This window comes from Acanthopagrus latus, chromosome 19 (genome assembly GCF_904848185.1).
Source record: "Acanthopagrus latus isolate v.2019 chromosome 19, fAcaLat1.1, whole genome shotgun sequence".
In the NCBI taxonomy this organism is placed as follows: Eukaryota; Metazoa; Chordata; class Actinopteri; order Spariformes; family Sparidae; genus Acanthopagrus; species Acanthopagrus latus.
In genome coordinates, this window is record NC_051057.1 from 20067704 (window position 1) to 20082358 (window position 14655).

At 40.9% G+C, this 14655-nt stretch overlaps 1 protein-coding gene across 5 annotated transcripts in view; it reads left to right on the plus strand.

Moving 5' to 3' along the window:
• LOC119008470 (rho GTPase-activating protein 21-like) overlaps positions 1–14655 on the plus strand; it is an 84988-nt gene that overhangs the window by 46010 nt on the left and 24323 nt on the right. For all 5 annotated transcript variants that reach the window (XM_037078814.1, XM_037078813.1, XM_037078812.1 and 2 more), the window contains 3 exons: positions 10749–10841; positions 11694–11772; positions 12551–12605. In XM_037078814.1, the coding sequence (XP_036934709.1) occupies positions 10749–10841; positions 11694–11772; positions 12551–12605 (227 nt within the window). The remainder of the gene's footprint in view (positions 1–10748; positions 10842–11693; positions 11773–12550; positions 12606–14655) is intronic.

The following is a 14655-nucleotide window of genomic DNA, read 5'->3' on the forward strand; positions in this document are numbered from 1 at the left end:
AATGCAAGACGATTTCTCTGCTGCACCTCATCAGAAGTCTTCTCAAACAGCCCTGCATCTCATGTCTGTGGTGCATGTAGGAGCACGAAGCACGTGTACTTGGGCAGAACTGCAACTGTGTGGTCTTAAAGAAATAAACCAGTGCTTTTTTTTGTTTAAATAAATATCCACTTTGGGTGTTTTTTAAGTGATGTAACACAAAAAAGGATGTTCCCCATATGCTAGTTTATGTATCCAAGCTCAGTGTTTGGTAGATCGTCTCTCTTTTAAAAACAAACTTTTCTGGGAAATGCACCAGGTTTTCTTAAATAGGATAAATGCAGAATTTAATCATCATAAGCTGTTTGTTTGGCTGTTAATGAACCCAAAGCCCTACCAGGTGTGATTCAGTGAATCGTTATGGCGTGTGTGGACGGTGAAAGGAGTGAAGAATCCGGGGTTAGGAGAGCGTGAGCGCAGCAGTTTGTGGTAATTCTGATTCTTAAACGGCTCTCGACGGGAAATTGAGAGATTCCTGTAAGTGTCCCTCATCATCCCTCTTGGCCCTCGGTGTCACATTCCTCACACTACCCCCGCCTCACCCATTTTAACCCCTCCTTGTCCGACGGCTTCATTCAGCACATGCCTCAAAACATTAAGCAAAACACACACACACACACACTGGGCTCTGCTGTGGCAAGAGGAAACCCTGCAGGGAGTTTGTGTGGCTACACATTCTTACACTTTATATGAACTTGGATTCCTTTGTGTGACTCTACCTGAAAGAAGTCATGTAAAAGCCATGTGTGACTGTGTGTGTGTCATTAAATAGTATGTGGTAAGTGGATGAGAACCATTCATCCCTGAGCTCAATAGATGGTGAATAATGATCCTCGCCTGGAGAGCTCTCCCGCTGCCACAGGAAGTCACTTGGCTTGCTTTCAGCGTCTCGTAAATCCCTCTTTGCCCCTCAGCAGGGCTCAGAGACCCGGCAGTGGTGATGATGCTGACAGGTAGTAGAGCGTCAGAAAGGGCCGTCAGGAACGACGGGTGTTGTGTAACGTGACGTAGTGTTTGGTACTCATGTAAACCGTGGATTAACTGCAAAATTTGAAACACCTGCTTTTAGAATGGAGTTTGGTTTAACTGTCTGACCACTTCAAAGACTGCTGGGAGAAGAGGGATCTTTTCATTAATGATTCACATAAATTGAGCTGACCCACTTTTCAATAATGAATCTTGTAAACATAAAGTGGCGCTACCTCTCTCTGTAAATGGTCTTGCAATAAGCACAGATCAAAATATTGAAATAGAGAAAGCCGTTCTGCTCCGCCACAGTGACGTCATTTACAGAGGGGATACCTTGATCAACTGGTATTGACGATAATCTTGATAATGAAACACTGATATTATACACACACGTATACGTTGATATTGTCTCAATAATCCAACACCCTTTAGATCACTTCCGGTTCTTTCTATTTAAGACTGTGAGGTGTTAAGACAAATCAAAATTACAGTCATCTCCCAACATAATGACTCAGAATCTCATCAAACCACACGCTCACTTGCCAGTTTATTACATTCGGTCTGCTCAGCTTAAACTAATGCACTCTAATACAAAAGCCCCGTAATAAATCCTACCTTAATGCGTTGTAAATTTCTAAATGAGAAAGCCAAGCTGTCCTTTTAACTGCACTCTAACCTCATTTGCTGAAAATAGTTGAAATTAAAGCCTAAATTCAAGGATACTTATTCAAATGAACTCCAGTAAAAGTAGTCTGTACTCAGTTTGAACAAAAAAAACGCTGAATAATGAAACAGAAGACGACATTATTCAACCTCTCCAGATCTCACCTAAGGTCCATTTAGTTGCTGTTCTGGAGCTTTTGATCATTTTGTATTATGTTGTACCCAAAAAATTGAAATGTCATGGAATTTGTAGGTGGTCAAATTTTCCGCCATCCTGAAGACTTTCCTTTCATGTCAGCTAGGGTTGGGCCGATGGTCCCATCAGTTACTACTACTTTGTTTTTTTTCACTTTTAAAGTATTTGCCTTTCTTACCAATGCATGAAAGTTGTTATTGTTGCTATGTGACGGCGGAGCACACTGCTGCAAACGACGTGCTCCCCAAAACACCCGTAACATCATCAAAAACCCACGTAAACACTCGGGGTTTGGACAGACCCAGACAGATAATGCATCCCATGTGCGTGGTTGTTTTGATATTATTTTTTTTTTAAAAATTGCATGCTGCAGCTTTTTCTCTTGAGTCAGCTCTGTGATGTTCGCTGCAGCCTCTCCGGCTCGCTGCACTGCAGTTTATTTGCTTGAGTCCGGGCCAGTGTGTGATGAGGCTGTTGGTGTTTGGAGAGAGGGGGGGGCGGATTCCTGCTGACCGCATGTTGACTAGCTGGGTGTTGCCGCTGGAAACACTTCAAACCCCCCGGAAAACACACACACAGAGACTGACCCACACACAGTGACGTAGGTACACAAATAGACAAATGTAAACACTGATATACAGTGTGTAGGTGCAGAGTGGAGACATGGTAACGGAGGAAAGATTTGTGTGTTTGTGGATCTGTTTGTTTCCTTTCACAGCGGTTGTCTACATACCAAGCGGCTGTTATCCCAAATCTTCCTCTCTATCTCACTTCCCCTGTTGTCTGTGTCTCTCCCTTTCCTGTATCTCTCTCTCTCTCTCTCTCTCTCTCTCTCTCTCTCTCTCTCTCTCTCTCTCTCTCTCTCTCGCTCTTCTCAGCTGTGTATTTTAGCAAGTTTTTGAAGGGTGAAAACCGAATGAGGCGTTCTGTGCTATGCTTATGAAGCTGCGGTGCCTCGACGCAGCGAGAGAAGAAACATAAAAAAAAAAAAAAAAAAATGTTTCCATCTGTTCAAATATTTGTTTTTCATTCACCGTGAAAAAACTTTTCCTTGCAGATACAAGCTTTATTTCCCCTTCTTTTTGTCTTGATTTTGGTCCATTCCCATAAAGTCTGCACAGGGAACGTAATGCAGCACAAGCAAACAGAATTCCCCAGAATTCTCCAGTGGGCTTTTCAGCGCCCCACCTTCTTTAACAAAGCTTTGTCCAAAGTTTTTGTCTCTCTCCTCTTTTCTCCCTCTCTCTTTGCTTCTAAAACCTCCACTCCTTCCTGTCTCTCTTTCCCTCTCCACATCTTCTCTAGTTTTATTTTTGTTACAGTCAGAGCTTACACTGAACTCCACAAATTTAGAAACATTTAATTGCATAGTTTTTACTCTTAATCAGTTTTGACTGGAGCTGGATTTCCCGACTCACTTTGAAAACAGTTTATCTTATCTTTATCTTTCTGTCTCTATCTGACAACTCATTAGTTATGACAAACGTATACAGTTTAGTCAAATAGACAATTAAAGCCAAACGTTGCTGTCCTCATCACTCGGATCTAGAAATACTAGTCAAACTTACTATAACAAGCTGTTCTCAGAGGAAAATAAGGTCCCAAGAACACTGTTTGAAACTAGAAAGGTGGCAGGGTCCGCCACATATAAACAAAGTAAAATGTTGTTTATTCAGTTCAATCACAGAAGATCTTTCTGTTCTGATTAAAATTTCTCCCCCAAAACGGAAAATGCTGTCTGAAAAGTTTCATAAAGAATTTTCTTTTATTAAGTGAGTTGTTGTCACGTGTTGTAGGATAATGTACAATCTGCATGATGCACGACAGGTAGACAAAAGCTGGCTTCTCATTTCTCACGGTTACTCATGGACTCTTTATGTGGCGAGAGTCTTGTGCACAACATTGTAAATATGCACCCGATAGCCACGTAGTTCATATCATGCTAAACGTCAGAGGCTAAAGCTGCAGAAAGCTGCATTGTTCATGTGCTGCAGTGTCGAGCTAGTTAATCCTTGTATTATAAGTATGTTTTGGAAAAATAAGATCAGACCGTTAATTCATCCCGACATAATCCTGCTTGGCTGCTTGGCTTACATGTTTGTGTTTTCAAACAGCATGATATCACTTTCAGGCTTGTATTGTAAATGTCTTTCAGGATGATGAGGACTAACAGATGTGTTTGTATCTCTGGTGAAGCTGGCTGCGGTTGCGGGAGTCTAACTTTCCCAAATCTGCTAACCTCTGCTTAAACTCTAATCACAGCATCCAGGACTGCCTCCCACTCAATGAGTAAATACTACAGAGGGAATGTGCTATTAACAGGCCCTTTTTTAACATGTAATACCATAAACTGATGCAGTTAATGACATGCTTGGTTTTCTAAGCTAGTTAGCCGAACATGCCAACAATTGTAGCTGATGTTGGAACAGTTAATCACACAACTGAATCCAATCCTTTCACTTTTGCTCTTGTGGTTTTTGGTTTTGGACAGACTCGAAAAAACAGAGACCACCCTCCGCACTCTTTAAAGAGTAACACATCCAATTGGCTCATTAAAAACATTTCTTGAAACGAGAGACAGCATTTTAGGTTAAAATCACCCCATCTGTTTCCAGATGTTTGTCACTTGTTCCCTCAGTTGAACTCCAACTCCCTTGGTAGATAGTTTGGCTTCTTTCACAAAAAGAAAACAAAACACTGAATCAACTTTTTTTTTTTCCCCCCTCTGTGGTCAGAGTAATGTCAGTACATATCCTCTTTCCCCTGGGTGGATTTTGGAATTCCTAGAAGTAAAATAGATGGAAAGTACGCCACCACCTTCCTGTGTGTGGTGGAAAAAACAGCAGGTGTGTGTTTGTGTGTGTCTGTTGTGATGAGAAGACAGATGTAGCAGTAATGTCAGGCGCGTGTTTCTACATCTAAAATATCAACAGAATATGAAGAACTAAGTGAGTTTTGACATTATGCTAAAGATGTGTATGTTCAAGAAAAAAGCACATAGCTTGAAGCCTGTCAGGGTGGATTCTTGAGATCACTTGATCTCATTTGCGAGGCAGATCACCACCACAACACTAGATGGATGTGTTGTACACAATCAGGCCATATTGTGGTTTAATTATAAGTACAAAATTAACTGACTTCATTTTTTAAATACCTTTGTGAGATGAACGACTGTGGAAAGTTGCACTTTTATTTGTTACTGGATATGAGACTGTTGGACAGTCAGTCACCCAATTTACGTTTGTTCATTCATGCATTGAGCAGAAGAATTTACAGTGTCAGATCAGATGTCTTTGCTATATTTTGTGTGTTAACTGTGGGGGATAAAGATGCCTATTTCCAGCTGGCTTGATGTTGTCCTCAGTTGCAATGATTTCTACCGGGAGAAACACAAGCGGCCAAATATAATCAATCACGGTTCGCTGTGGGCTTTACGTAGTTTCTTTAAAGCCATTTTTGAGGGGGTGTACATCATGGTACATCTTAGCCTACGGCGTGACCAATAAATGAAGTCAGTGTTGTCAGGTTTATCCTCTCAGCTGTGAAATTTCCTGCTCAGTAAATGTAAATAACCAAATTTAAATGGCATGTATTTATGTTAATACTTCAGCCTATAGTTGCTGCGCTGTAATCAGATTTTTTACACTACGCTTTCAGATTTAAATGTCAGTCTACAGAATGCTGTACTCAACATCTTCTGTTGTGTAACTGCTGCTGAGAAATGTCCTTACATGTGAGGACAAACTCCTGACTTGACAGTGTCGGTGATGACAGGAGCTTTAAGGTGTATTGACGTTCCCTCCGTCAGTGTGTGCTGTGGTTCTGACACGAAGCCGTGGCCGTTCACAGAGTGCAGCGATTAGTGAAATGAGACCTGTCGATCTGAGCCAGGCATCTACAAGCCGATTCTCCATCTGGATGTGGATTCTTAAAAGTTATTCACAGAGGTCAGGACAGGGCTACGCAGGTGTTTTAGCAGAGTTTAAGCTTTCAAAGCAGAGTTGTGTTTGGACTAGTTTGTGTGTGAACCGAGCAGAGTGTGTCTTCGTGGGAATCGGAGAAACAAAGACAGAATTACAGTATTTATTTTCATGATCGCTTCATCTGCTGTCCTGTTTCTTTGAGCTTGAGTTTGAGGATAAAACACGCTGTGCCTTTGAAGGAAGTTGGAGTTTATGTATTTATGTGAAGTGTGCTTGTGCTTTGACCTTCCCACACTATGGGGGGATACACTATGCCAGGATTATGTGCCCTCCATTTTCATAATTCTCTGCTGAAAGAGATAGCAATCTCAATGCATACACAGTCCTCCTCCCCCTCCTCCTCCTCCTTCTCCTCTGTGTTTGAAGTGTTGAGAAAGTAGTGGGAAAACCTGAACAACCAACACATCTGCATAGGTTTTTGGGAACCTGAGAGTGACACAAATGGTAGAGAACATCGAGTTGAACAGAGAGGCATTACAGCAGGGTTAATGCAGTGAGCGGGCAGCGGGCCCAGCCCTCAGAAGAATAACATTATCTAACCCAAAACAACAGGGGAGAGGGGAGCTGGCCGACACAACCGGGCCCAGCTGTGCAGCCAGGGACCAGAGCCAAAACCATAGCAGCGCTGACACCCAGCTAGTGGACGGCCATTGACCGTGCACTGCTAGTAAAACAGAAATGAGAAATGTCGATGTTTGCCTCAAATAGGATAAGGTTTTTAGATTCTTTGAGTTGTGGTTCACATCTTTTATGCTTTAAATGCCAGTAAACATGAGGAAGAACAAAACAAGGTTGATTTGTGGCTGAAGACTGAAGATTTTCCACAGCATCTGAAGATCATAATAACCCAGATAGCAAAATTGTTGTGGCCCCAATCTGGGCCCGACCAGACACGTTCATCTGGACCACGTGCCGCTTGGAATGATGGCAACTGGGCGGTCCACTCCTGTTTGCCAGATTTGAGCCACAGGCAGGCCATACCACGGCCACATGTCAGCCAGGATCAAACCAACTTAACCGGTCCAAATCTATTCCGGTGGGCTGGATCTGACAACACATATCCCAATACCGATATATCTATGATATGCCAATATCAAATCGGGCTCTGGCTTTCTTTTTGGAAATGCAGACATCTTAATACATGGTATTAAGATATTTTCAGACAAAAATCTAATCGCAAAATATTTAAGCAATGTCACCATTCAGTCCTCTCAAATGAAGGCTGTGACGCTCATTATTTGTCATATATAACTGTAAAATCAATTCAACAACTCTAATAAAGTTTAGTTAGAACTCAAGACAGCCAAAATATTTGTTTTCAGTTATGCTCAGCGACATGTTATCACACTTGTTTTGTCTTATTTTAATCTTTTAGATGCCAAAATGTGAGGATTGTGCTACATGAATGACTGAAACAAGCATGAAAGTTAACAGGAAATCGGTTTATTGATATTTTACTACGCCGGCAGCTTACATAATGCTGTGCTGGATGGTGTCTATGTGGTGAACTTCACACATGTGCCATCTTCTGTAGTGGAATTGTTAGTTAAATAGACTTTTTAGGTATCAAGCATACACCTGCTGCGGCTATTAATGACGTGTAAAATGTCATCAACATGGGGTATTGAGTGACTTGTCCGGTGCTGAAACATTTGCCCCGGGGAGAAGCCGATGTTGTCCAACTCTCATTCTGTGTTTTGGACCGGTTGAAGTCATTTTGAGGCAGGCTGATGTATTTCATTAATCCACACGGTAGTTTATGCTTTGCTAAGACAGTTGGGAGCATTAAAAATATCCAAAGCTTTAGATTTCCACATTTAATCCTGTTCATCCAGCTGCAGGGCACGGAAACTTCCAGAATCCAATTTGTGCTGCAGAGTTGGAGCTGGACGAGATTGGCTCAGGATCGGGAATCTGCCCTGTACAGAGAGAGAGAGAGAGTGAAAGGAGGGAGGGAGGGTGAGATGGAGGGAGCAGTTGTTGACATCTGTACGTCGACCGCAGGTCAGTCGTGTCCTAGATTGTGTGAGTGACGCTACAAATAAATGTTTTATTGGATTTTTCGTCATGCTCCGTGTAGACAGGGTTGTTTTGTTTTTTTTCCGCGGGTCAACCAGTGAGATCATAACCTGCAAGAACATGAATGGAAATACAGTGCTGCATTTAACAGTCACACACTGTTCCTAACTGAGAAGGACAAGTCATTTCATGGGCTGCACTGCCTTCTACTGGATCAAAAACAAGCCTACAGCTGCTGGAAACACCCCTGTCAAACTCTACAGTGTATTTATAGTGAGTTCACAGTGAGTGAGCAGGCTGGAGATACAGTGACACACTGGTTGTACTGGGTATCTGGATTTGGCAAATGCTGTGGTGATGGTTTGTTGGTACGTTACACAAAAACTATTGAACACACAACTTTGATGGAGGAAGGGTCTCAGCCCAGAATAGAACCCGTTCATGTACGGTGTGGAATCGGGTCCGGATAAAGGATTTCTTTTTCAAGCGTGTTCAGGTGTCTGGTTTCTTTTTGTGTGACTGCAATTTGGCTGACTTTGCTTGTTGTATTTACATTTGCTGTTGTTTACCTAAGAGAGATGCCAGCGATGATCCCAAAATAACTAGCAGGGCTTATGTTTTTCCCCGTTTCTATGTCTTGGTTGTTGGTTTATCAGCAGGATTACACAAATACTACTGAACAGATTTTCTCGAAACTTAGATGTAGGAAGAGGAAGGTTGGCCCAGAATAGACCCCTTAATCTTTTGATGCGGATCCAGAATTTTTTTTTGTGTGAGATTTTCTTTATCTCTGGGGAAATACTGCATGGATTTTGATGAAAAAAATCAGTTCCAGACTAAGTGCCATTTCACTTGTGTCTCTTTACTTTACTTTATATTTTCTGCACCATGCAACTTTTTTACAGGCCTATAAACAAACAAAAACAGATCTCCTGATACATTTAAGATACACTTTAAAGCCAAATCTTGACATTTGTAACATTAAAGCAACAAATTCTTGTATTTTGAGATATGAGACTAAAACAGCACGTTGCCTATCTAAAGTCCTATGGTTTGAGACTAGAGGACTATATAACCAACGTGGTTTCTCTAAAAAGTGACATTATAAACCTTTTAATGAGGATATTAAAAAAAAAAAATCACAATGTCTGAATGTTAAGAATTAAAAGTTTAATACTTAATGAAAGGGTGTCCTTGCATTATTATGCTATTATCTAATCATTATTTAAGTGGCATAAAATGGTCTTTAGATAACAGTAATGTTGTAATATGCAGTAATTTCTGAGACTGTATGTCGTCTACAAAAAAGCTTTTACCGAGACAGCTTCGTCACACTGTAACGTGCAGTTAACCTCAGAATCAGAAAATTGTTTCAAATAATTTGCAGTAATGTTTTCATCCTCAGGAGGGAGGTAGCAGACTGAAGCAGTAAACACACTCGCCGTACTGTTACAAAATGAAAAGTGACATGCAATATGACGTGCTTATATTAAAACAGTGGAAACTGGAAACCTCTGCTTCCAGAACAAAAATATACATCCTTGCTGATGTCAGTGATCAGGAATTTTAGAAAAAAAAGCTTGGATGTTACAGGTTCGGATTCTGACTTGAGTAAACTGATGATTAAAACTAACTCCTCACCTTTGAAGTTGCTCCTCAGCAACACTTTGAACCCACATCTGCTCCCGTCCAGCTGTTCAGGGCTTTTCAACATGGCGCTGATTGGGTCATACGTGCGTGTTGTCTGCTGCTGTGTACATGTGAAGCTCGTGAAAAGAGCATGCGTGGTCCATTTCCCTGAGGAAAGATGATGCCCTGATGTTGCACTTCCTCAATGAGGCAGCTGAGGCCAACTGAGAGAAAAACACTGTGCTGTCAGTCCATCTTTACACATGACTGCCAATTATTAAAGCATGCATTCTAAAGAAGTTATAAGCGATGTTACTCAGTCTTAATGAGTCGGCTTTCCGCCTCTAGCTTGCCTCATGCACACTACTGGACATGGCGTGACGTCTCTTTCTCTGCCATGTGAAACCAAACTCCCTCGTGGCTTATTTGCATGCAGCCATGTCAGCACACTATGACCTCTCCTCAATGTCCTGTTACGTCTGACAGCAGAGAAGAGTCAATGATGGATGAGTCAGGGCACGGCAGATGTGATCGCGTGAGGACTTTAGTGCTCGAGATGTAAAGAAATATTTTGAGAGATTTAAGTTGGAGTGTGTGTAGTTTGATTCAGAAACCTGGTTGTAGTGCTCATAACAATTGATAAACTGACAACAATCTCGATTATTGATCTGTTGTTTAAGAACATTCCCAAGTTCCAGCTTCACACTTGACACTTTTTTTCCCGCGTTTTTATTGTATTAATTCATTTGGTTCACTAAATTCTACGTAGTCTTCTCAAGTTGATTTACATCTAAACTGTATTCTTTAGATAAACAAAATAGAACTACACATTTTGCCAGTAAGTCACCTACATTCACTTCTCCTTGACATTTCAATCAATCAGTTAACCTTTGTTTACACGCAAGAGACTGAGATAATTTACAATGACGATGAAAAGGAAGAAAATGGAGGAATACTGATAACGTATAGGCAGTCCCACAACAATCTAGTGAAAAAGCCAAAGAAAAATCTAATGAGCTGTAAAATAACTTAGAATAACTTTGCAGTTATGGCAGATTGTTTCATAGTTTGAGTGAGTCAGAAACATCAGTGTCCTTGTGGAAAACTCTGAAAAACTACAGAAAATCAGTGCACTGATGCCACAATGTTGCTGCAGTTGTGTCTCCAGCGGCAGTGAAATGTGGCCTAGTTCTGCTTCCTCACCGTGTGACCAATCGCCTCGGTGCATGTGCTCTCTCTGTCGTTGCCAGGGAGACAGAGGAACCGTCTGGAGCCAATGGACACTATTTTCGTCAAGCAAGTGAAGGAGGGAGGCCCCGCCCACGGAGCTGGACTCTGTACAGGTACACACGTAAATATATATATGTATATATAACACACACACTCACAGTCTCTCATTTCACTCCTTGTGATACACCAGAAGATCTCGTGATTAACTCTGCCTGTCTCACCTCTGACCTCAAAGTGCCGTTTGATGCCAAGATTTCTTCACGTTTTTTACTGTAGGTAGTTCTACTTCCTTGTAACCCGCCAGGCAAAACAGATACGAGTTACAAAATAACAGATGGCTCCTTTGTGGGAGGTTGAACAAAGTGTAATATGCACACTGTTATTCCAACCTTCCCCTCATTCTTTCTCCCACTTTTTTTTTTTTTTTTCCTCATATGAACGTGTGAATCATTTCTAATTTTAAGCAGAGAGGATAAAAATACCGGAATAAACTCCCTTTCTCCTTTGAATTTCCCTGAAATGGAGGTGACAGCTGAAGCTCGGTGCTGTGTGCTATCAGTATCATTGCCAGGTTAGCCCTCTGTATTACAGGAAATGTTAAGTGGCCCGGACAAGCCCTCTAAACTGTCTGCTTTTATCTGTTCACTCTCTTCTCCTGGGACGAGGGAGAGCAATGTTTTCCCACAATTATCTGGTTTCTCTCCTAAACTCTCTTCCTGTAAGATGGCCATCTTCTGAAAACTTGAATGGAGATGGATCCTCACAGGGGGTCCGTCAAATAAACAAGTACTCTGCTTTTGATCTGAACATTGATGTGTGTTTGTGCTGGAAGCAGCTACTCCAGAGAGGTTTCTGTGGTCAATAACCATATTGACTCGATTACAGGCCATTGTGCACAAACATGGAGGTGGAGAGTTTATTTGTCACGTTCCTGGTTTGTAATTTATCATCTTTATTCTCTCCAGGGGACCGGATCGTGAAGGTGAATGGAGAAAGCATCATTGGGAAGACCTACTCGCAAGTCATAGCCTTGATCCAGAACAGGTGAGATAATTCATTTTTAAGGGAAATGTGCAAAGGGAAGGAGCCTGGATGATTCATACCCTGCCAGGATTTTTTACCTTATTTCTTCACTGCCAACACATCAGAGAACCATTGCAAAACTTCTTGGGAGCAACTCGTACATTTTTCCAAACAAAGTCATTCACTTATCGCAGACAAACTCGTTCACGCTTAAATCAGGGTGTTCTCAATCTTGCCACTCCAAGGTCCGCATCTGATTTTTAGATCAGGAGTCTGATTTCATCTGTGATAACAAAATAGTGCTCACATTTTTCACGTTTCACATCTTTAGTTAGTATTTCTTAGAAAGGCTGGAGCGAAACAACTTCGAGGTACAGTAGGTCAGTTGGGGGGCGTTTTTTAATAGAATCATCCTGTGTAGACTTGCATGAATATCGTCAATATGTTAGCTTTGAATAATTAAAAGTGTTGTAGCGATACCTGAAAAAATAATAACAGATACAGCTTAGCTAAAGGACAGTTGAAAAAACAACCTTTAAACAACCTTCATCATACAAAGCAAAGAAGAAATCACAGATTACGACATCCACCTGAATGCGCCATGATATATTTTCAACATATTGTAGATAGTTTTAGGTAACCACCATTATCGTTGAAGATCTGACTTCAGAAGTCATCAAAATATGTATTTTGTGTGTTAAATGTAAGATTGATGTGTCGTAACACACACTCTCTCTCTCTCTTTCTCTCACATTCAATCTCTTTCTCTCTCGCCCCCCGACTCCCTCACCTCCCACAGTGATGCCTCACTGGAACTCTGTGTGATGCCAAAGGATGAGGACATTTTGCAGCTGGTAAGCATTCACTCATCAGTAGATGTTGCTTGATTTTTTTCTTTTTCTTGTTTGTTTAAACAGGAGCAAATTATTCATATGTGTGTTTTTTTAATGATTTGCCGTTTCAGTCCCAGACTGGAGCCCTTTTAAAATATACCGTCACCTTGTTTTTACAGAAAATATGAAAATCACAATTTGTAGTTTCTAGGAAGAGTGACATGGTGAAACTGAATCTCCGTGATAATCTGTTTCTGCATCCAGCACTTCTGTCCTGTATCTTTAGCCGTAGCGTAGGCGGACAGTGAGCACAGGTTTTTCTCACTGTGTGCTACTAACTTGGAAAGCTTACGGGGATGACAAGACCTGGGCATGCTGCATCCTGCTGCACAAGAAGTACAAGGAGTAACACCCCCTAAACCACACAGTTGTCTCTTGATTTTGAACTGGTTAAACAAACAATATATTACTTTAACTGCATTTTAATTGGTTTTCTTGGAACACATGTCAATTTCTTGGTATAGCACAATTCATACATCAAGTAAGCTTAGTGTGCTTCCAGGATAAAAAGTCATTTGCATTACAATTCAAAAGCACTACAAGATCAAAAATATGTTGTTTTTAGGTGTGTTTTTTAACTTTTAGCTGTCTTTCCCATGTTTCCAGGCTTTATGCTAAGCTAGACTACTTATGTTCTAACTCCAGCTATGTACCCAACAAACATCCATGAGACATTCATGATATTTATCTCCTTGTCTCACTCTGATAAGAAAAGCGAAAAGGAATACCCCCCAAATTCTTAAACTATTCCTTCAAGTGAGGCCCAGAAAACTTTCTGAGAACAGATGTAGGGAATGTGTTGACCTTGAGCCTGATCAGTATGAAATGTTAACTTTGGAAAGAATTATGATACGGATATATCGGCCGATATAACTGCATTTTTTGCAGCAATTCTGCAAATGTGGTTATCAAACACTTAAAGGGGGCAGGATAATACTCTTTAACAATGAACTTATTATCCAAAATAACCTCTGTGGACTTAAACAACAATCTTCACTGGAATTTAATCATTATAAACTGCGCCAGCAACTTTTTTTTCATAATCTCTAAAAGCTGTCATATCAGATAACATAAACACTGATTCTGATATATCTGTCGTAGGTAAATATCCATCATATATAACAGTCAGGCTTTCGTTGACAAATCTGTCCTGGCCGAGGGATTGGACTCACAGATGAGAACCAGTTTGAGAAGATCTGATCAGAATCTAATCAGTTCTTCTTATCAATTCCGGCACGCTTCTGACAGTTGCTCATTGCAAATCAATGTCAACATCATGCGACTACGCTGCTGGAAACTTGAAAACAAGAAGGAGAACTGTCCCAAATATTATTTTACATTTAGACGTGTTTAAAAATACAAGAAGACGTGGGTGTGGGTTTGAGGAATGATGTACATAATTTGTCTGCATGACTAAGGTTGCAGCTGCACCAAAAAATGAAGGCGGCCGTTCATGACAAGAAAAATGTACCAATGTTCCAATCCATGACTGTACAAAATTGAACCAACCAACTTTTTTTTCTCTTTGCACTAAGAGAAAAAAAAACTGAAGAAGACCAAGGTCTTTGTCGGTTGACAGTTGTCCAGTCGTCTTTTCATTTAAAGTAACAATCTGATAGTTGTGGTAAAATGAACATTGGAACGCTGGAACATCCTTTTCTACACCTACATGTGCTTAAATTCCAGGAATGCCATTTATTTGACACTCAGGAAATCAATACAGAACTGACTGTTAAGCAGAAGTTATAATGGCACTGGTATCAGTAAAATCTTATCGATTCTCATCCCTATCGATCCCTTAGCACATTACCTGCAAATGGGGTCCATCTAGAGTGGACTATAAACATTTTATTGGACTCGGGACTGTGCACAGTGGTTGGTTATTTAAAGATTTGAAACATGGCAACAACACGGCCTGAAATGTATTGGGTCTTGGAATGGATTCATGCTGGCCAAGTACCAAGAGATCATTCCTTTCAAGCTACCTGCTCATCGTGCCATTGCATCTTTG